This window comes from Mobula birostris, chromosome 11 (assembly GCF_030028105.1).
Source record: "Mobula birostris isolate sMobBir1 chromosome 11, sMobBir1.hap1, whole genome shotgun sequence".
NCBI classification, from domain to species: Eukaryota; Metazoa; Chordata; class Chondrichthyes; order Myliobatiformes; family Myliobatidae; genus Mobula; species Mobula birostris.
The window spans coordinates 69626202-69649317 of NC_092380.1; the positions used below are offsets into that span (position 1 = coordinate 69626202).

General features: G+C 39.8%; 1 protein-coding gene across 1 annotated transcript in view; it reads left to right on the forward strand.

Moving 5' to 3' along the window:
• The window catches only part of ush1c (Usher syndrome 1C), a 205519-nt gene that overhangs the window by 14154 nt on the left and 168249 nt on the right, over positions 1–23116 (forward strand). Inside the window, exon 2 of the mRNA XM_072271371.1 lies at positions 8182–8322. Coding sequence (XP_072127472.1) covers positions 8182–8322 — 141 coding nt within the window. The remainder of the gene's footprint in view (positions 1–8181; positions 8323–23116) is intronic.

The following is a 23116-nucleotide window of genomic DNA, read 5'->3' on the forward strand; positions in this document are numbered from 1 at the left end:
ACCATCATCAAGTTCCCTCTCATTGGTGAATACCAAAGAGAAGTATTCATTGAGGACCTCGCTCACTTCCACAGCCTCCAGGCACATTTTCACACCTTTATCTCTAATCGGTCCTATCTTCACTCCTGTCATCCTTTTTTTCTTCACATAATTGAAGAATGCCTTGGGGTTTTTCCTTACCCTACTCACCAAGGCCTTCTCATGCCCCCTTCTTGCTCTTCTCAGCCCCTTCTTAAGCTCCTTTCTTGCTTCCCTATATTCCTCAATGGACCCTTCTGATCCTTGCTTCCTAAACCTCATATATGCTGCCTTCTTCCACCTGACTAGATTCTCCACCTCACTTGTCACCCATGGTTCCTTCACCCTACCATTCTTTATCTTCCTCATTGGGACAAATTTATCCCTTACATCCCGCAAGAGATCTCTAAACATCGACCACTTGTCCATAGTACATTTCCCTGCAAAAATATCATCCCAATTCACACCTGCAAGTTCTAGCCTTATAGCCTCATAATTTGCCTTTCCCCAATTAAAAATTTTCCTGTCCTCTTTGATTTTATCCTTTTCCATGATAATTATAAAGGCCAGGGAGTGGTGGTCACTGTCCCCCAGATGCTCACCCACTGAGAGATCTGTGACCTGACCCGGTTCATTACCTAGTACTAGATCTAGTATGGCATTCCCCCTGGTCAGCCTGTCCACATACTGTGACAGGAATCCATCCTGGACACACTTAACAAACTCTGCCCCATCTAAACCCTTGGAACTAATCAGGTGCCAATCAATATTAGTGAAGTTAAAGTCACCCATGATAACAACCCTGTTATTTTTGCACCTTTCCAAAATCTGCCTCCCAATCTGCTCCTCTGTATCTCTGCTGCTACCAGGGGGCCTATACAATACCCCCAGTAGAGTAACTGCTCCCTTCCTGTTCCTGACTTCCACCCATATTGACTCAAAAGCGGATCCTGCTACATTACCCACCCTTTCTGTAGCTGTAATAGTATCCCTGACCAGTAATGCCACCCCTCCTCCCCTTTTTCAGCCCTCTCTATCCCTTTTAAAGCACTGAAATCCAGGAATATTGAGAATCCATTCCTGCCCTGGTGCCAGCCAAGTCTCTGTAATGGCCACTACATCATAATTCCATGTATGTATCCAAGCTCTCAGTTCATCACCTTTGTTCCTGATGCTTGTTGCATTGAGGTACACACATTTCAGCCCTTCTACCTTACTGTCTTTACACCGTTTATTCTGCTTCTCTTTCCTCAAAGCCTCTCTGTGTGTTAGATCTGGCTTTACTCCATGCACTTCTTTCACTGCTCTATTGCGCTGGGTTCCATCCCCCTCGCAAATTAGTTTAAACCCTCTCGAACCATGCTAGCAAACCTAGCTGCAAGGATATTGCTCCCCCTCGAGTTCAGGTGCAACCCATCCAATCTGTACAGGTCCCACCTTCCCCAGAAGAGATCCCAATGATCTAAAAATCTAAAACTCTGCTCCCTGCACCAACTCCTCAGCCACGCATTCAACTGCCATCTCCTCCAATTCTTACCATCTATGTCATGTAGCACTGGCAGCAATCCTGAGAACGTCGCCCTTGAGGTCCTGTTCTTCAGCCTTCTGCCTAATTCCCGAAACTCACACTTCAGGACCTCATCTCTCTTCCTGCCTATGTCGTTGGTCCCAACATGTATCACGACTTCTGGTTGCTTTCCCTCTCGTACCAGGATGTCGTGCACCCGGTCAGAGGCACCCGGGAGGCAACAAACCATGCGGGTGTCCTTCTCACGTCCACAAAATCTCCTGTCTGCTCCCCTGACTATAGAGTCTCCAATGACGACAGCTCTCCTCTTCTCCGTCCCACCCTTCTGCACCACAGGGTCAGACTCAGTGTCGGAGGCCCTGCCACCGTGGTTCACACCTGGTCGGTCATCCCCGCCAACAGTATCCAGGATGGTAAACTTATTATTCAGGGGAATGGCTACAGGGGTGCCCTGCACTACCTGTTTGCTCACCTTCGCTTTCCCCCCTCTGACTGTCACCCGACGACCTGCTTCCGACAGCCTAGGTGTGACTACCTCCCTGTAGCTCTCATCTATGACTGCCTCATTCTCCCTTATGAATCGAAGGTCATCCAGCTGCTGCTCCAGATTCCTTACATGGTCTTCCAGATCGCCCAGCCATATGCACTTCTGGCAGATGTGACTCTGCGGGAGAGGAGAGTTCCCCCAAGACTACCACATCTCACATGAGAGGCACATCACCGTCTCAGGAGACATTGTAAAAACTAACTGCAAGCTAGCTTGTCCTCCGCCTCTTCTCATCGAAGCCTATCGAGTCAAAGCCTTAAAGCTCCACTCCTTCACTGGCCCACTCACGCTCTGGCCACTTTCCACTGGCCAGAGTTTGTCAGAGGCAAAAGCAGAATTATTCTATTCAAGACTGCAAGGATGGAATCTGCTGTCACCAGGCAAAGAAATTTCCGCCTTTCACAGCCGCCAAGAAGATTTGATGCCATTCTTTGGTCAGGTTGATCTGTGATTCTGCACTGACACTAATGGTCTTTTGACTGCTTTGGGTGCCAGCATGACCCACAACAATAGCACATTTTAATTGACTCTTCAGTGTTAAGTCTGAAAGTTGTGCTGCTACACAACAGCAATACCAATCAGTTGTGCAGTACACATGAAAGCACACTACTGAAATCTGGAAGTCTTGTTGAAACATTAACAGTACAGCAACTACAACAGGGATGTCTGTGGTGATCTGAAAGTAGCAGCGCTGCTACTAGGAAGGCAACTTGGATACACCTAGTACTGTTGTTTCATTTCCGAATGGGACAGCCATGCTAAAGAATCTCATTACATACAAAAGGATTGGCCACTCATTTGGTTCCAGGGCAAAAAAGTGTGGCACATTAGCCACTTGTAGACCTAACAAACATTTTTTATCTCCTCTTCATATATTACTGGGGCTTATGAAAAATTCTGTTAAAGAATAACTGATGCCAAGATTAAGGAAGGCATTTTTGTTGATCCACAAATCGGACAGGTCATCAATGACAGGCAATTCGAATGGCTTCTAGTGGGACCAGAGAAAATCGTATGGAAGGCAGTCAAGGATGCTGTTGTAAATTTTCTTGGCAACTACAGAGCACCAAACTATGTTCAGCTGGTTGAAAACATGCTTCAAGCATTCAAAACCATGAAGTGCAACAGGTCACTAAAGATTCATTTTCTTCATTCCCATTTAGACTTCTTTACTGCAAATCTAAATCTTGATGAGCATAGTCAAAGATTTCACCAGGACATTGCGGTCACGGAGAAACTGTATCAGAGCAACTGGAATCCATCAATGCTGGCTGATTATTGCTGGATACTTAAGCAACAAGTCTTGGAAACTGAGTACCAATGAAAATTATCAACAAATTTTTAGCTTAGTTGAACTATTGCAAAGCGTTAGCACTATTATGCAATTAAACACTTTATATTCAATAAATATAATTTTCTTGTTTCTCTGAATTTCTATGTGATACAGGTAGTCTGTGTTCTGCTTCAAGTGGTCTATCATAATCACAAAATGAGTCTGAGGAAGCACCACATTCAAAAAAAAAATTGCTGTCCAGTGTTATTGATTACAAGAAGAGGAAGCCAGAAGTTCATGAGCCAGTTCTCATAAGGAGATTGGAAGTGGAGAGGGTCAGTAAATTTAAGCATCTTGGTGTTAACATTTCAGAGAATCTGCCCTGGGACTAGCAAATAATTGCTATTACAAAGAAGGCATGGAAGCACCTCTACTTTCTTAGAAGCTAACATAGAATTGACATGTCATCTAAAACTTCTTCAAAGTTCTATAGATGTAGAGTGGAGTGTATCCTGACTGGTTGAATCATAGCCTGGTATGGAAACACCAATGCCCAGGAATGGAAAAGCGTACAAAAACTAGTGGACACAGCCTAGTGCAACACAGAAAGAGCCCTTACCACCACTGAGCACATCTACAAGGAGCATTACCACAAGAAAACATCATCGTGACCCTACTTTCCAAGCTATGGTCTTTTCTCACTATAGCCAACAGGAAGGAGTTTCAGGAGCCTTAGGTCTCACACCACCATGTTTGGGAACAGTTATTACCCTTCAGTCATCAGGCTCCTGAACCAGCATGGATAACCTCACCTCAACACCGAATTGATTTCACAACCGATCGACTCACTTTCAAGGACTCTGCAAATTATGTCTTCAATAGTATTTATTTATTTGCTTTTGCACAGTTAACTGATTTTTTAATTAACAAAACCTTGTATGTTTAACAGAAGGAAAGAGACTGGTGGAAAACACCATGCATTCCTGTGATAAATACATCAACATGTAATGCAAGAAATGTAAGCAATATTCACATCATTAAATACCATTATAATATTAAATTAAATCAAGGAAATGTATGTCCTTCATCAAAGTTTTAATTATTATCCATCAAGTGTGTTCATCTTTGATAGAACTCTAAAATTTAACCTGCTCTTTTATCTTCTGAAAAAGTATTTACAGATGTAAAGCTGGCTGCATCTGGTTCTTGAACAGCGCACTGATGAGCTGTTAATGAGGATACTGAACTGGTGATATACTTCCCCTTTTCCAAGGCATAAGAGTCATATAGTTTGGCCTATTTCTTTCATCTGTAGCAAGGTCAACTTCTTGGACAGCTCCAGCCTCAAAGAACAAGCTTAATTCTGCCCTCCAGCATTATTTATGTGGGGCTGGTAAGATCTCTTTATGACCTTGTGCATTTCTTCTGGCTGCTCCAAATGTACCCATATCTCAAAGACATGTGGGCTATGAGGTTAACCGGCTACATCCAATCAACCCTAGTATGATGACCGGGGAGATGTTAACATAAAATATGTTAGAGGAAAATAAATAATTTTATGAGATTGCTCCATGAGCTGGCAAATGGACTCCTATTGAAAGTCATGCAGAGAAATGCCAATTTTTTAACTTGATATTAAGTGGATAACAGTACCATGAGAATGATTAGAAAGTTTGCTGTTCGCTTCACCTCACACTTTACTGCAAGAACTAATTTACTCAAACTGGATTCTGCCAAATTTCAAGAGCCAATCAAAACGTTTTTTTTCTTCAATCTAACTCCTTTCCTCAGCCATTTAGTGTACTTTTAAACCTGCTTAGCATTCCTCTCTCCATACTGTCGTCCTCAATGTCTACTGCAAGCCTGTAGCACATTTACAATTTATATGGAACAGTATTTCTTTTATAATTGCCTTGATTAAAAAAATATGGTTGAAATTACGCCTTAAGATATCTTCTACATATTTTGCTAGATATTATTTGATAGAGTTTTATACTTGCACAATAAAAAAAATCTTAATTTAAAACATTTATTTTGTGGCTTGATCACATGGTACCTCAAATAACTATTGAACAGTGTATACAAGCCATTGCAATTGTTCTTCCACCAGATGGCAATGTGGAGTTCATAACAATTGGTAATAAATTTAATAAATAAAACATTGTTTTTGCACATACATAAAATCAGTTTTACCATACATGCTATGTAATAAGTTACTGTGTATTTTATATGCAAAAATAGATATTATTACACAAGTTAGAATTTGTACAGTAACTATTCAAAATACACTAATTTCTGAACAAAACTGCAATACAAAAGTGAATTGACTGCACTTAAATACAAGGGTGTGCAGAGGAGGTGCTAATATAGATGCAGCTTCTCCCCTTCTACACCCTCCCATGGGCCTTTCCTCATCCCAAATCCTACCAATAATTATTCTCATTAAAAACTCACATATATGCATGGCATGTAAATAATACGTATCAGAAGTTCCCGTCCACAAACTGCTGGTTTAAATTTCTGGACATCCAGTCACTGTGTTTGAATTGTACACAGATCTTCTGCACTTATTTCTTCTAGCAGTGCTTCATAATTTCTATTATTCCAGTGCCCAAGATTATTTCTAATATTTTCATCCAAACATCACCTACCTTGTGTCTCCTTCTTCACTATGCACATATCAACATTGCACACGTGCAGACCGTTCACATAGTTACTGAAGAAGGCACTCATTTGGAGAATGCCTTTGATGTTGTCAGAATGCCCCAGACTGTTGACAGCTACACAATTGCTTCTGTAGTAGATGCAGAGGTTGTTTAACTTAAGTACTGTACAGTGCATCTAACTATTTTAATATCTGGCACACTTCCTGAGATATCTTTCTGTGCGTCCTTTTGAACTTCTGGAAATTCAGCGTATGTACTTTGAGGGTAAGTGATGTGGTAAAAATCTCCATCATTTTAGTTTCTGTACACAATACTTCTCTCACTGCCTAGCCCTATGGGAAATAATATTATGGTTCAAGGGGACGAAGAAAATTTCTAGGCACTAAGAAGATGCCAATAAATGTGTACATGTGTAGAGAACATGAAAATAAAATGAATTTTGGAGAAGCTTTTGGGCGCAGAGCAAGCACAATGAGGGAATAGACAATAGATGCAAGATAAATAAGTGAAGATCAGCGGGATCTGGATGATGCAGGTCTACATTACAGAAGGTAATAGGATAGGTAAATGAAGTGGTTGAGATGCCATGTGAGTATAGGAGCAAGATGTATCAGCTGGTTGAACAGTGTTGCAGCAACAACCTTGCCCTCAATGTCAGTAGGACCAAAGAAAGGGTAAGATGAGGCAACACACACCAGTCCTCAAAGAAGAATCAGAAGTGGAAAGTTCCTGGGTGTCAACATCTCTGAGGATCTATCCTGAACTCAAGATATTGATGCAGCTGTAAAGAAGGAATGATAGCAGCTATATCTCATTAGGAATTTGAGGAGATTTGCTTTATCTGCTAAGACACTTGCAAATTTCAACTGATGGACCATGGAGAGCTTTCTAACTGGCTGTACCACTGTCTGGTATGGGGGGGGCACTGCACAGGATTGAAATAAGTGGCAGAAAGTTGTAAATTCAGTCAGCTCCATCATGGGCACTAGTCTTCGTAGCATCCAGGACATCTTCAAGAAGCAATGCCTCATAAAGGTGGCACCTATCAATAAGGGCCCCCATCACCCAGGACATGCCCTCTTCTCATTGCTACCATCAGAAAGGAGGTACAGGAGCCTGAAGGCACACACTCAGTGATTCAGGGACAGTTCCTTCCCTTCTGCCATCTGATTTCTGAATAAACATTTAATTTTACTTAATGCAATTCAAGTTATTTTTCTATTATTATGCATTTCATTGTACTGCTGCTGCAAAGATAATGAATTTCACGACATATGCTAGTGAGATTAAACCTGATTCTGATTGTGATAATCTTCCTCTCAGCTCCAAGGAAAACCCAGCTCATCCATTCTGATCTTTGAACTGCTCCATCCCTGACAAAATCCAACTGAATTTGTCATCATCCTCTCTAGCACAATCATATCTTTCCTATATTGTGTTAACCAGGAAGGTACACAATATACTAGCTGTTACCCAAACAATGTGATATAGTTGTCTCATAATTTCCCTGCTCTAGCTATTGGTGAGAAGTAGCCTATATATATTCTTCCCCACCTTACCTACCTTGTGTAGCACTTTCAGGAATAACTAGACTTGTACATCAAAACTTGTCTGTTCCACAATATTCCTTCAGTTTTCCATATTTATCAGGATTAAATACCATCTGCCAAAGCATTGGCAAAATCTTGTTGAAATTTAACTATAAAGGAGAATGATATACCACTGTAAGGCAGGTCAGATTTTTTATGATTTATGTAATCATATGCCAAATTGCTTTTAAGTGTATTTTCCTCAGTGGTTACCTGGAACTGGGATTTTATATCCACAGACAGGTGCAAACATTCAGGTTGCTTCCTGTTTCTCTAAGCTGATAATTATGCAAAACACACTACCATTTTAGGTTAGTTTTGGCTTGGAAAATACTGAGGGAGAAAAAGAAACCACTCTAAATATTATCGATATTTTTCCATCCACTTAATTTGTTTCCGAAATAGCAAAGGTGTCTATTAATTTATTCTCTAAATAAGCATATACAGATGAATGATAATTTTAATACAAAATTAAAGTGTTGAAAATGCAATTGTACGTCAAAAGCACACACAAATTAAACTGAGTAAAGTCACATATGACATTTTGAGCTCTTTATTAGTTCTGTACACTGATAACTGGAAGCCGTGTGGCCTTTCCACTCCCCGAGGGTTCAGAGGAAAAGGAGGCGGTCATTCCCTGTTTCCATCGTATCCAAGCTGCTACAATGGAGAAGAAGGTAGCCAGGGAATTCAGGCACAAGGTAAGGGCAAAGAGAAACCTAACTACGCACAGTTCAACTTTTAATTTATCAGTATGTTCGCACTAACTTTAAACAACAGTGAACTATTTGTTGTTTTTCGCTAGAAAGAGTTAGGGAAGGTTTGGTCGTGAGAGACTATGGACCCAGCAGTATCAGTAACAGATGGGGGAAGGGCATTGAATGTTCCTCTCAGAATAGTCTTTAATTTCCATTAAGTGTTGCCAATACAGTATCTGAACCCTGCGATTAAAGTGAAACACCTTTAAATGGCAATATTTATAGTTTAGTTTCAGAAATATTTCGTCTGTTCACGAACAGTTGCTCCATCCAGGAATAAACTCACTTACCCCGGTCGTTCAGCGCCATCGGTTGGGGATGGGGGGCGGGGGGTGTGATTAGAAAAGGACGCGGTTTCATAACCTGTCGGAGGGTGAATCTAGTGCCGCGAATCCTCTGGGGTGTAGTGTTCCAAAAACTCTTGCAAACTGGGGTGGGGGAATCGAGCAGATGGCATTCAAACACAGGTTTGTCGGTTCTGACTTACATTGGTCATATCAGACCGAACTGAAATTCTTAAAAGCACACGTTCTTCGGAAACGCTGAAGTTGAAGTAGCGTACAAAAAACAATGCACTCACCCGAAATTTATGGTATTTTAAATAGCATCTAGTTGAGAAATAACCACAAAATCGTTTTCTTTTAAAGCAAGTTTTGAAGATTAAGAATTCCCCCTTTGAAACTTCACAATAACAAAATTGATAATTTCAGTATGCCTCTACACATCCAGATAAATATGTGCAGACTGAGTTCCTGAAGTAAACAGATCTTAACTGGGATTTTATTGCAGTTGTTTATTATTTTTCAATTTGCTTTTTATTGGTTACAATTGACAGTTTTTAATTAAGTTGTTCAGTGATTGCTGACTAGGAGCAAAATTTTACCCTAGAAGTGTAATGAATTAATTAACTGAAGTGGGAAAATAGTTTGGGTTATGCAGTCAAAGTTAATGCTATTTGTTCACGAAGGTGAAAATATACAGTATTAAGAAATGAATCATTTAACCTTTGTAACTGTTATGTGCCAAGTATTGTTGGAATTGTACAGTATTGGTCAGGCATACTGTTTGTGTAATTTTCATTGGTAAGTGGGTATCTATGATTCTTCTAAATGTAATTATTGTGATACCTTATAAATGCAATTATTCTTCATATGTCCATCTGATTAAAACATAGCAGAAAGTAATATCAGGGTAAAATGCCAATGCCAATATTAGCACGTTTTCACTTTACATCCATATCTGGCACTTGTTTTTTATGTCAATAAATAATAGCTTCCAATCTGCATGTTGGGAAACCCTATCTCAAATTATTTATATAATATGTAGACATGCACAGAAATGAGTAGGGAAAAGCATTATATTTAATTAAATGCCACGCTTGATTTTTTTTTTCATAATACTGGTATGGAGGGGCTATTGCACAGGACTGGAGGAAAGCTGCAGAAAGTTGTAAATTTGGTCAGTTCCATTGTGGGCACTGACCTCCCCAGCATCCAGGGCATCTTCAAAAGGCGATGCCTCAAAATGGCTGCGTCCAGTATTAAAGACCCCCATCACACAGGACATGCCCTCTTCTCATTGCTACCATCAAGGAAGAAGTATAGGAGGCTGAAGACACACACTCAACATTTTAGGATCAGCTTCTTCCCCTCTGCCATCAGATTTCTGAATGGACAATGAATCCATGTACAGTACCTCGCTTTTTCCCCTCTCTTTTTGCACTAATTTAATTGATTTTATATGTACTTATTGTAATTTGTTTTTTATTATGATGTATTGCAATGTACTGCTGCCACAAAACAACAAATTTCATGACATACAGAATGCCAGTAATATTAAATCTGATTATATTGATGAAGAGATTTTGGACCTGTTCTTTGTTCTTTGACATAAAATTAAAGTTGAACCCTGAACCACCAACATCAGCATAAACTCAAAATGCCAAGAAATTGTCCACATCACACAAGATTTACATAGATGGTGTGAAAATGAAGCATTGAAACCTTCATTGGTATATTATCATCAGCGGAACAGAGGGAATAATTTCTGTGATGGTTCTGGTAGGATGGGGATATCCCTGACATTGGGGCTTGCAATACAGCTGGATGTTTCCAGCTAAATCAGTGATGGGAGCACTTCATTTGTGCGTTGCTATATTGTTAGCAGTGGACCATGGACAGGCCTCAGAATGGAGAAGCAACAAAAGAGTTTGTTGGGACGGGCATATGGTTATATGGAGTGATAACGGTAGTTAAGGCAGAGCGAAGAAATGACTAATGAAGCTGGTCAGAAATTAATTCATGGTCTTTGGAATTATTTTAAAGCTCAGAATGGTACCAGGTTCTACCTTAAGTTAGCCAGCCGAAAGTATGGTGGTGCTGCCGCCTGAACTTTATAAACCAAGCCAATTGGCAATGCCTGTGCAGAGTTAGTAAATATTGCAAATTGGACCTTGAAATCATGCAGCTTTTCCCTGCTAGTGTGACGATTGATGTATATAATAGACCACCTCTTTTGCTGCCTTTATTGCTATGTCTGTAAACTTGTTCTCAACATCGAAAGGCTGATTTATAGTTGTGCGTACCAGCTTACGCCGTAGCTTACGCAAGTGGGCTATGCCGTTGTGAGCATTTATACTTGTGCATTGGTGTGTCTGCATCGCTCTGCAATTCGCGCACATCATGCATTCACACATACCTGCTCATGCAAGGCTTCATGGTCATGGTAGTCTTTCTCGGGGTAAACAAGTTTAAACCGAGCGACTTTTTTCATAAAAGCAAAATGTGTCCTCCATAATTTCGGAGGTCTGTAAAGCTTTATGGAAAGCACTGCAGCCAGAGTTCCTTCCCTGCCCTTCAGTCGCCCAATGGGAAGCTATTGCAGCGTAGGAGGAAATGCAATGGCACCAAGCGGAGCAATCACAGTTGTTGCAGTCTGCGTTGCCACAACGCATAGTTACATTTTGGGAGAGGTGTGCATGAGGTTACGGCATAGTGGTTCCCCCCGAGAACCACTGGTGGCTCAATGAGAAACTATGGAGCACAGGATACATAGCAAGAACTAAATAGATTAAGTATACTACGTTGCAGGAAATAGAAGTTTCTGAGCCAAAAGCCTATAAATTTAATAGAGCCAACCTTTTTTTCCCTCGGGAAATAATTCCTTATTTTTTCTGGGAATAGAAGGAAATAGCATACTCTTTGAATGATTTCATTTTAAATACGCTTCATCCCAGTTTTATTTACTTTCTAGTAACCTAGGGTTCCAACATTCGCACTCTCTATATTAGTATTTAGGTTTTCCTAACTGATATTGCCCTAATGGTCTACCTGCTCCATCAAGAATGATACGATTTTATTCTTTCCATGTGACAGCTACAGTAATCTTTCTCTCTCACTTCCATACCACTACTCTGCCTTTCCCTTATCAAGCCACAATTTTGTTTTTTCTATTGTATATTATGTTCCTCCACTGCAGAATATATGAAAAATCAGTAGGTACAAAATAAGTTAATAATAAACTAGTTCACTCTAAGGATGGTGTAGTGTCTAATGGCCATACAAGTACACTCAACTGACACTAGTTAGAGGTCACCTGGCAAAATCTCTTGCCCTAATTAAGTGGCATAGTGCCCCAAATAAACGAAGGGAAGACTGGTGATTTCCTCAGTTTTTGTTCTTTAAGAGTTGTCCCAAATAAGCAGCTTCTCTGATTAATCAATGGCCCAATTAATCGGAAACTATGATATATGTGTATCTACTAGATACTAGTGTATATATGTGATCTAAGTTGCTCTGACCATGGAATGATTGTTGGTGCCAGACAGGGCAATCTGAGTATCTCAGAAGCTGCTGATTTCCTGGGATTTTCATGCACAAGTCTCTAGAGTTTGCAGGGAAACAAAAACTATCCAATGGGTGGTAGTTCTGTGGGCAAAAGCTCTTTGTTAATGAGAAAGATCAGAAGAGAATGGCCAGACTGGTTCAAGCTGACAGGAAGGAGGGAGTAACTCAAATAATCACATGTCACAACAGTGCTGTGCAGAAGAGCATCCTTGAATGCACAGCACATCGAACCTTGAAGTGGATGGGCTACAGCAGCAGAAGACAACAAACATACACTCAGTGGACATTTAATTAGGTATGTTAATGTGTGCTTTGGAACTGAACTTCCAGACCTTTGTGTTGCATTGTTCAGTCTCCAACCTGTATAACACAATGTATTTTCTGATTTCTAAATTAGCATTAGATTAGATTTTTTTTTAGATTATGAGGACTCTCAGTCCTCATTTATTGTCATTAATTGCATTAAAAAATGATACACTGTTCCTCCAGAATGATATCACAAGAAACACAGGACAAACCAAGACTAAAACTGACAAAACCACATAATTATAACATATAGTTACAACAATGCAAAGCAATACCGTAATTTGATAAAGAGCAGATAATGGGCACAGTAAAAAAAAAGTTTCAAAGTTCCGATAGCCTCATCATCTCACGCAGATGGTAGAAGGGAGAAACTTTCCCTGCCAGGAACCTCCACAAGTGCCGCAAACTTGCCAATGCAGCACCATTGGAAGCACCCGACCGCAGAGGACTCTTCAGTCCATCCAAAAACTTCAAGCCTCCGACCAGCCCTTCGACGCTGAGCACCGAGCACCATCCTCTGCCGAGCACTTCGACCCTGCCCTGGCTGCCAAGCAACAAGCAAAGCCGAGGACTCAGGGTCTTCCTCTCCAGAGATTTCGGACCACACAGTAGCAGAAGCAGCGAAGCAGGCATTTCAGAAGTTTCACCAGATGTTCCTCCATGCTCTCATGTCCGTCTCCATCAAATCAGGATTGTGCACGGCACCCTACTTGACAAATAACAGACATCACCACCGGAGTGGCCGCTGCAAGCTGCATCAGGCCGCCATCTTCTCCTCTCCTCATTTCCATTAAAGAAAATAATCATGATTTCTAAGGCTCTATCAGTTCATCTCAGATCAGATTTTAATTCGTTAATAATATATGCCCATTTTTTCTTATCTTAGATAGGAGCTAAATGGCAATCTATTCTTATGCCCTCACTGCTAATGAAGGCATTATTATAACTGATCTATACCAACATGCTGAACCATATCAATAATATTATTACCAAATGTTTAAATGGATAGTTGAATGCATACATATAAGTCTGATGACTTATGCTGAGAAGTGCTCATAGGTGGATGTTGACTGAAATCTGAACATCTCTCCCAATCCCTGTTACTTGTTTCAAAGTTCACAGACCAAGGATAAGGATTTTCAGTATCATTTGAGTCATTCTAACATGAATCAGCAGATTCATGAAAGGGACAGATGGACTGAAAGATTATAGTGTCAGAAAGCTGGGGTAGTATACAATGATCTGATAGTAAAATATGCCCATTATTGTCAATTAAGAAAAAAATAGTTTAGTGATGTAGATATGGTATGTGTAAAACTCATGTCACATTGTGCAGTGCTCATCACTTTTTGGTGAGTGCTGCACATTTATCAGCTTCAGAAGCAGTAAACCAGTCCCATACTCAAAGTACAGGGCAGTGATTGCAAGGAGTTCATGACTGCAAATCATGTGCTGCATGTCTTCAATTTATCATATGTACCCAGAATTTAAGCATGGAAGTATGAAATCAACTTAACTAGCTCATTTTTACATGAAAACTTTGAATTCTAGATGTGAAAAATGAAACTTCAATAACATAAAAAGTAGTTGTGTACTTCATTTTTCTTGGTATGATGATGCTGTCTGAGCCAGGGAGGAATGAGAAGTTGAAAGATGATAATTTTGAGAGAAGGTAACCTTTGACATGAAGCTCTGAAAGGTTACACACAGGTTTGGCAAGCATTTGGGAAGTCAAATAATATGTTGTGTTTTTTTTGTTGGGGGAGTCCAATAGTGGTCATGTCTTGCTGGAGATGTAGAAAGCCCTGTTGTGACCTCATGTGGATTACAGCAGTATAATGCTCATTCACTAAATTGGATTGGTGGTTCAGTGGGTTTATTGTATAAGGAGAGATAAAGCAAAATGGTCTGCAGTCTTGTAGGTTCGAAAGAAATGACACATTTAAATTTGTTAAGGGTTTGGTAATGTAATGTGAGGCCAATGTAAACTTGAGATGGAGTATCTGGAACTACAGATGATAATTACAAAGTAAAAGGTTAGCCAGTCAGTACAGAGGAAAGACTCCTTCTCTATGAATCTTTAGGATTTACTACTTGAGGGTTATGTCACAACATTTATTGAGTGCAGTGTTGGCACGTGGCCAGGTGGTTAAGGCGTTCGTCTAGTGGTTCAAAGGTCACAGTTTGAGCCTTGGCTGAGGCAGCGTGTGTATCCTTGAGCAAGGCACTCCGCCACACATTGCTCTGTGACAACACCGGTGCCAAGCTGTATGTGTCCTAATGCCCTTCCTTTTGGATAACATCGGTCGTGTGGTGAGGGGAGACTTGCAGCATGGGCTACTGCTGGTCTTCCATAAAACCTTGCCCAGGCCTGCGCCCTAGAAACCTTCCAAGACGCAAATCCATGGTCTCATGAGACTAACGGATGCCTATATATATATATTGAGTGCATTTCAGGCAGTTTTGGAATATTAGGAAAATCAAATGCTCTCAGGTTAGTGCAGGAAAAGTAGTTCCTGCTGTACCTCAGGTTAGTGAGGTAACGCAGCCACGATGATACTGGTTAGCAAAGAAGTAATGAGGGACCAAATGGCTTACTCTTACTTCTGTTTGTAATAATCTTAAACCTATTTTTAACCAAGAATTTGGTCTCCAATCACAATATCACATGGGATTCAGCAACCATTTTGTCTTGTTTGTTAATACTACTTTGAAGTAATTTTCTGACGTTTAAGATGCCCTTAGAGATATTTTTTTGTTCCAACAGAACCCAAATGATCTGTGCATCTTAAATATTGAGACTGAAAGAATGTGAAATTAATAGCTCGATGTGGGAAAGAAGGTTAAAATGTGTTCCTTCAGTGTCAAATCAAGCACTCACTGAAAGAAGGTTTAAATGTTTTGAAGGGTGGTGGGTAGTTATGGGGTAGGTACCGAATGAACTAAACAAGATAAACCTTGTTTTTTTAAATTTTATCATGTGTATTTTCAATTGTAATCTAATGAAACAAGACTTTTGTCATATATGAGGGGTGATTGATAAGTTCGTGACCTAAGGTAGAAGGTATTATTTTAGAAAACCTAGCACATTTACTTTTCCTACATTTACACGCTTGGTCCAGCGGTCTTGGAGCATACGGATCCCTTCTTTGTAGAAGTCTGCGTCTTGGACCTCTAGAAGTGGTCCATATCATGGGATGATTGATATGTTTGTGGCCTAAGGTAGAAAAACTGCACGTGCATGTAACGAGAGCTGTATAACTCATCTCCTTCTAACTTAGGCCACAAACTTATCAATCATGCCTGCTGTGGACCACCTGGAGGTCCAAGACACTCTCGTTACAAGCATATGCAGTTCAACTCTTTGAGTGATAATGCAGAAAGTTTGAAGTTACTAACTCATCTCCTTTTACCTTAGACCACAAACTTATCAATCACCCCTGCTATGAACCACTTCTACAAAGAAGGATCCGTGTGCTCCACGACCGCTGGACTAAGTGTGTACATGTAGGAGGGCACTATATTAAAAAATAAATGTGCTAGGTTTTCTAAGATTGACTCCTTCTACCTTATGCCACGAACTTATTAATCACCCCTCGTACTTAGCATTTACAACCAAAGCAAAGACTTGAAGTAGTCATTATGTGATAATTTAGATTGGAATGGACTACAAACTGTATATCCCTGGTGGGATAAGTTCATATTTACCTGATAAAAGTCAAAACATTTCAATGGTGAACTGGTGAGGAAGATAAAATGGTGGAGCAGACTCGATGGGCCGAATGGCCGACTTCTGTTCCTTTGTCTTATGGTCTTATAATACTGTATAATTAATCATAGAGCTTCCCAACTCAGATAGCAATATAATACAGCACATTATATGCAGTTTGTGAGCTGTTTTTAAATTACTGATCCCAATTATGTTTTGAATTATATTTTATCGATTAGACATTTTAGGAACCTAGATTTCAGGAACTTAAGTGAACCTTTGACCTTTAAATTTGGTGAATTAATATCAGGCTCACTTGTGCATTAATTACAGAAATAATTTTATTTAGGTTTTAAAAGCAGATTTTATTTTCATTTTACTCCATATCATGTGTAGTCTTTGTATTGATTCTGTATTCAGTGGACTGCATCAATCATATCAATGGTAAATGACTATTCATTTTACTTCAATGTATCGCTTTGGGGATCGGGATAATTTTAACTAGAAAATATACATCTTTGGTATTTTATTGTACATGTAATTTGGACTGCTTGGTGTTCTTTTTGTTTTGATTTTCCCTACAATGATTTTATTTCAATTGAAAAGAAATGTTTAGCTGATGGACCTAGTGAGTCACTTACTGTATATAACACTCCCAGAGTTAGCTTGTTGTTCACGACTCCTTAAATACATTTTAGGTTATATCTTAAAATGAAATGAAATTATTAATTTTAGCACACTTTTTTAGATGCAGTTATATATTTGAAACTTCCTCGGCTCATAGTTGTTTTAATAATTGATTCTTTCATACTTTTAGCACACACCAGTGTGCAACAGGGATTATGATTTTATTGATGGGCTTCATTGCTTTATGATTGTTGATCTTTGATATTTGCATGACATGAGAACCTTAGTCTCGATTAAACTGGAGGTTTCACTGTGTATGTCATCCACCTCTTCCCCCAGCCCACCCCTCCCATAAATAAGAACTACATTGGCATAAGCAATCTCTTTTAAGGCGCATGTAGAACATTTTACAATACGTAATTGGACAAAGCTCTCCAGGGGTGTGTCTTAAGGGCAATTTCTCATGTATCAGAACGAGGCTATAAAATGCTGCATAAATTTATAAGGATTTTTTATGACTCTAATAAATTCAGTTACTGTTTATTGGTGGGGGGGGTGGAGAAGACTGAAGGAAATATGACAGTGAACTTATCAATGGAGCAATAGTTTCCCAAATATTACGATTCTTTGCTTTTACTTTTTAACCAATCTGGTGTACAATTTCTGTATTTTTTTCTTTTTTTTTCTAGATCTAGACTTGGAATTTATTTTATCACCACAGTTAGTTCCAATGTCTGTTAGGAATTAGAATTTCATAAGTTAACCGTTTGCTTAGAAGAAAAACTTGACTTAGTTTTTGATGCTGAATGTTGGTTAAATTTTTTGGCTTTAGCAATACTCTTTGATTTCATAGCAGACACAGCACAAACCATTTGATCTGCTAGTTCCTGAGCTATATCTTCTGCCCTTGCCATCAATTTCATGGTTGTGGTTCGGCAAGTTTTTGCTTTGCTGGCTGTTATTCTATAATGGCACAAAATGGAAAGCATATTAAATATTGTGGAAAGAAATTTTAGTTTTGTTTTTGATTGTGAACGCTAGTGTGAATGTCATGTGACTGAGTACAATTGCAGTTTTTGTATTTTAGATTTTTAAGATAGTAGCAGCAGAATGTTTAAAAATTTTGCTGTGTGATGTAACATTATTATGCATTTTATAGCACAGAGGCCTGTCAGCCTTCAGGTGATAATTGAACAGCTGCTTGTGTCAGTTTTTTATGACCCCTGGTGGCTGCATCAAAAAGTAATAAAGTAACAGCATTAATTACAGTGACACATAATTACAGTGAGTTGCAATGTTTTAAAATAAAGAACATACTCAATCTTTCTTGTAGCCAAGAATATTCATTGCCCTTTACCAAATGTTTCCAGCAAAGCTTTTCAGCAGAGATCTCTGTAATATGCACTTCTTGATTTACATAAAAGTTAAATTGAGCTGACAAAATGTCGGCACGCTTGACAAAACGTGGAACACCACGACAAACTGAGGTTAGATATTGACATCTCCAGCTCACCATTGATCCCAATGATTGACCACTGCTGTGCAGAGAAAGGGAGCCAAGTGTTCATTGCACCAATTACTCTGCTTTATGCCAAAATAGCATGGCTGGTATACAAACCAAATATTATGGTGCTTGAGTTACTCTATCTTTTTGTAATAACTGCTTTTGCAGATTAGAGTACTGTGCGTAAGTCTGAGCTGTGTATGTATGTGTTTGTGTGTATGTGAATGAATATATATATAATATGAAATTCATCTTCCTCACAGACAGTCATGAAACAAAGAAAACCATGGAGCCTGTTCGAAGAAAAACATCAACCATGTGTGTACGCGTGCGCGCGTGCACACACACACACACACACACACTCTCGCACGCACACGCAAAATAAAACAAATGGTGCAAAATTGAGAGAATCCAGGCATATTCAGTTCTGCTCAGTGTTTGTTATCTGCAGGCTGACCTGATTCAAAATCACCCAAAAGAGCAACAAAAAAAAGAGAGACCAGAAACCAGAAAAACTTAATAACGTGAACTGCAGACTCCAATCCACAAACTGCATTGATTAAACCTTGCCCAAGACCCAAATCCTTGGACAGCATCGGGGGTGGGCGAGAGAGAGATCATGCGAATGCAGTGACTTTTCTCTGGGGCCAGTGAGCGAGAGGCTGCTAGGCAGTGTTGATTCTGATCTGGGTCTCTGTTGTGGACTGAGAGTGGGAAGGGGGCAAGGAGAGGGGAATCATGGTTGGAAACAGAGAAGAAAGAGGAGAGGGAGCAGGACCACCAGAGAAGCGTTCTGTCATGATCAATAAACCAAGTGTTTACAATCAAATAACCTTGACTGGTGTCTCAGAGCTGGATGTGTCTGCACCTGCACCAACCTTGCCCTTGGTACTCTTTCTCTGCCACCTGTCCCACTCCCCTCTGCAGCGCTCCACCCTCGTCATTCCCAAAGGTGTATATTGTGCCACGGTATTTTGTGTGTGTTGTTAGGATTAATTATTATCGACACTGGAATTGGATGGATTGTTCACAGATCACCCAAACAATCTGAAAGCTCTCTGCTATGTTCTGAAGGGTCAAGTAGTGGGAAGATGCATTTTGATAGTTAACATTCCAATGATGAGAGATACTGTGAAGTGCAGAGGAACATTTGGATATAGCAGTGGATTTCCATAGATATCAGAAGGTAGCAAAGTAGTTCAGAGGCATATGAGATCATTCTCCTTTATTGGTAGAATGTAATACCAGGGAGGTTATGCCTGAAGTGGGTCCAACACTGACAGCATAGTTCTGTTAACTGCATTTCAGGAACAATGTGGTAGCATCTAAAAGTACTTTGAAAAGATTTGCAAAGATATTGTCTGATGTGAAGAAACTCAGGAAAAGCTGCCACATCCGAGCTGTATTCATTGAATTGAATTGACTTTGTTTTTTACATCACAAAATAAATTTAATTAGCAGATTGGAGCTGTGGATGGTGACACAGTCATGGGTGTATAGAGAGTAGAGGAGGGGGCTTAGGACACAGCCCTGAGGGGCTCCTGTGAGGGTGAGGAAGCCCACTCTTACGACCTGCCGGCAATCTTACAGGAAGTCCAGGATTTAACTGTGCAAGGCAGGGTGAATGCTGAGGTCTCTGAGCTTCTTGACAAGCCTGGAGGGAATTATGGTGTTCAATGCTGAACTGTAGTCCAAGAGCAGCATTCTCACATAAGCATCCCTCTTCTCCAGATGTGTAAGGGCCATATGTAGAGCTGTGGCTATTGCGTCATCTGACGATCGGTTGTGTCGGTAGGCAAATTGTATGGGGTCCAGTGTGGGTGGCAGTATGCTGCAGATGTAGTCTTTGACCAGCCTCTCAAAGCATTTGCTTATTATTAAGGTGAGTACTATGGGAAACCAGTCACTCAGACACGTTACCTTGGTCTTTTTAGTTACAGGAACAATGGTGTATGTTTTGAAGCAGGAGGGCACTCTACACTGGGAGAGGGAGAGATTAAAAATATCTGTAAACGCACCTGCCAGTTGGAACCAAAAAAGTTGAGGGCGTAAAAGTACAGGTCGTCTTCAGCTTGCAAACACACTGACAGCATTTCGAGACTGTTGGGATGGATTTTCTGGCTGCTGCAAGGCAGTAGGCTTCTTCTGCCATGTGAAATCTCAGCTCATGCTCACATTTCCAATTTGTGAGTGATTTAAGTTATGAACAGTTCTCAGGAACAGAACCTTATGGTGACCTGGGAGGAACTATAATGAGAAATCCCAATAAAGTGAGTAAAGTGGACCACCTTCTCTTATCAGAATGATCACTGACTAGGGATGATGAACTTAAGGCAACAGGTGGACAGATTGAAGGGAAAGTTAGAATTTTTCTCTCACCCAAAGTGTTTGGAACTTGCAGCCTAAAAGGTGGGCAATTGAAATCCCCATTACATCTAAAAAATGGCTAGTAAAGTTCCGAATTTGTTAAAATCTACACATACATAGAGTTGGAAATAGAAATAATTTAGTGGCTCCTGCCTTCTGCCCCCTTCCTTTCTAGTCTTCCATGGTCCACTGGCCTCTCCTCCCAATCAACTTCCAGCTTCTTACCTTATCTCTCCTCCCCACCCCCACCCCCAACCTGGTCTCACCTATAACCTGCCAGCTTTTACTTCTCCCCTCACGTTCTTATTCTGACTTCTACCCCCTTTCTTCCGAGTATTCCTCTCCTTAGATGCTGCCTGACTTGCTGAGTTCCTCCAGCATTTTGTGTGTGTTGCTCTGTATATGCACCATCTGCAGAATCTCTTATATTTCTAATTTAATATTTTTTTTTCAGCTGGCATTGGCACACTCAGACAAATGACCTACTTTTAGCCATAATATGATATGAATTTATTGAGTAGAAAACTGAAAGCAACAGGAAAATATTGATCCAGATTTTAAAATGTGATTTTCTTTCACAATTGGTACATGTTTGTTTATGACTTGACCTAACTTGTGTTAATAGTAATTCAGGTGGCCAGAAAAAATGATGATGGAGTGGAGTAGTTGCTGATGTGAAGCATTAATTGTTAGGATGGAACTCCATCTTGTAGTCACGAGGGAATTTGAGAAACAAATTGTATAACATTCAAGCCAAACAAAGGATTGCTATCAGTCTCACTTGTTTAATTTTTTAATGATATTTTAAACCAGGAAAGGTGTTTGGAGCTGCATGACTTGGTTGCTTTGATAGTTGGCATACTGTATGCCAATGGAAACTTCACTGTAAAAATATGACAAGAATAATTTTTAAGCTAGTTTACAAATGATAGTCTTTTGCTGTGTAGCAGTTCTGTCATGTTCTAGCCCAAATATCAGAGGCATAGTGTATATTGGGAAACCATTTTGTGGGAATCCTTTTGAAAGTTGAATCTTTTGAAATGTTTAAAGACAAAGTGTTTCTCTGGAATAAGACTGGTTCCTTTTATGAATTGTAGAACATATCAGAAAAAAATAAAAATGTATTGGAGGATAGGACAGAATGTAAAGTATCCAAACTTGCTAAAGGCATGAAAATTGGTAGAAGGGCATGTTTTGATGAGACTGTGTGGACGGTCCAATGTACAGAGTGAGTGAGCATAAGCCTGGCAAATGGGTTTTAATGAGGGAAAGTGTGAGGTTTTACACTAGTACAGAAGTTTAAGGGCAGACTTTATTATCTAAATGCAGTAAGTTTGCAAAAGAGCAAAGTACAGAAGGATTTAGGTGTTCTTGTTCACAACATGCTTTAAGATATCATGCTGGTTCAACAATGGAATGCTATCCCTCCTTATATTTTAAAAAAACGAGGAAGCATTGTTACAATTGTACAGGGTACAAGCGAAGCCATATCTAGAGTACAGCATACAGTTTTGGTTCTGTTATTTAAGAAGGGGTGTGCTGGCACTGAAAGCAGTTTAAAAGCAACTAAACGAATTAAGTCTACATCTCTTGGAGTTCAGAAAAATAATGGGTGATCCTATTGAATCATACAAGTTCCTGAAGGGGACATGACCGGATAGGTACGGAGATGTTTTTACGAGTGGGAGAATCTCACCTAATGGACACATGTACTTACAAGATTAACAAACAATCATTTAAAGCTGAATTGAATAAAGCTAGTTGCAGAAGGTGATGCACATCTGGAATTTTCTATCCTGGATGGCCTCTGGCCACTGGATCGTAGCAGCATTTAAATAGGAAGCAGATACATTTTTGAAAGATCAAGGAATTGAGAACTATAGAGAACTGGCATTTAAAAAAAAGTTGTGTACTGGGGAAGATTAGCCATGATCATCTGAAATTGTGGGACATACGTGAGAGTCTGACTGGCGGACTCCTGCTCCAATTTTCTTGTGTTCTAAGAGCTTAGGGATGCTGTGACCTTGAAATGGTTATGCATGGTTACTGGCATTTTGTCCTTTCCGTATCTTAATGCTTAAGTAATTCAATATCGAAAATTTGCTTCATGAAAGAGAAAATTATTATTTTTTAGATGACTAATTGAGAATATATTGTAAAATGACACCAGCTTAAGAGAATGTTCATTCAGCTCGTAAATGTAGTGACCATCAGTAGCAGCTCAGCTAGGTGGCAGGAAACCAACAGAATCTGATACACTTGAGATCCTATATTGTCCACTGCTTGGATGCTGATATTATGTTGTTTGAAACACTGATCACTTTACAAGTTAGTAATTTTGTGTCAATTCTGCTGATCAAGAATGTGTTCCATTCATGA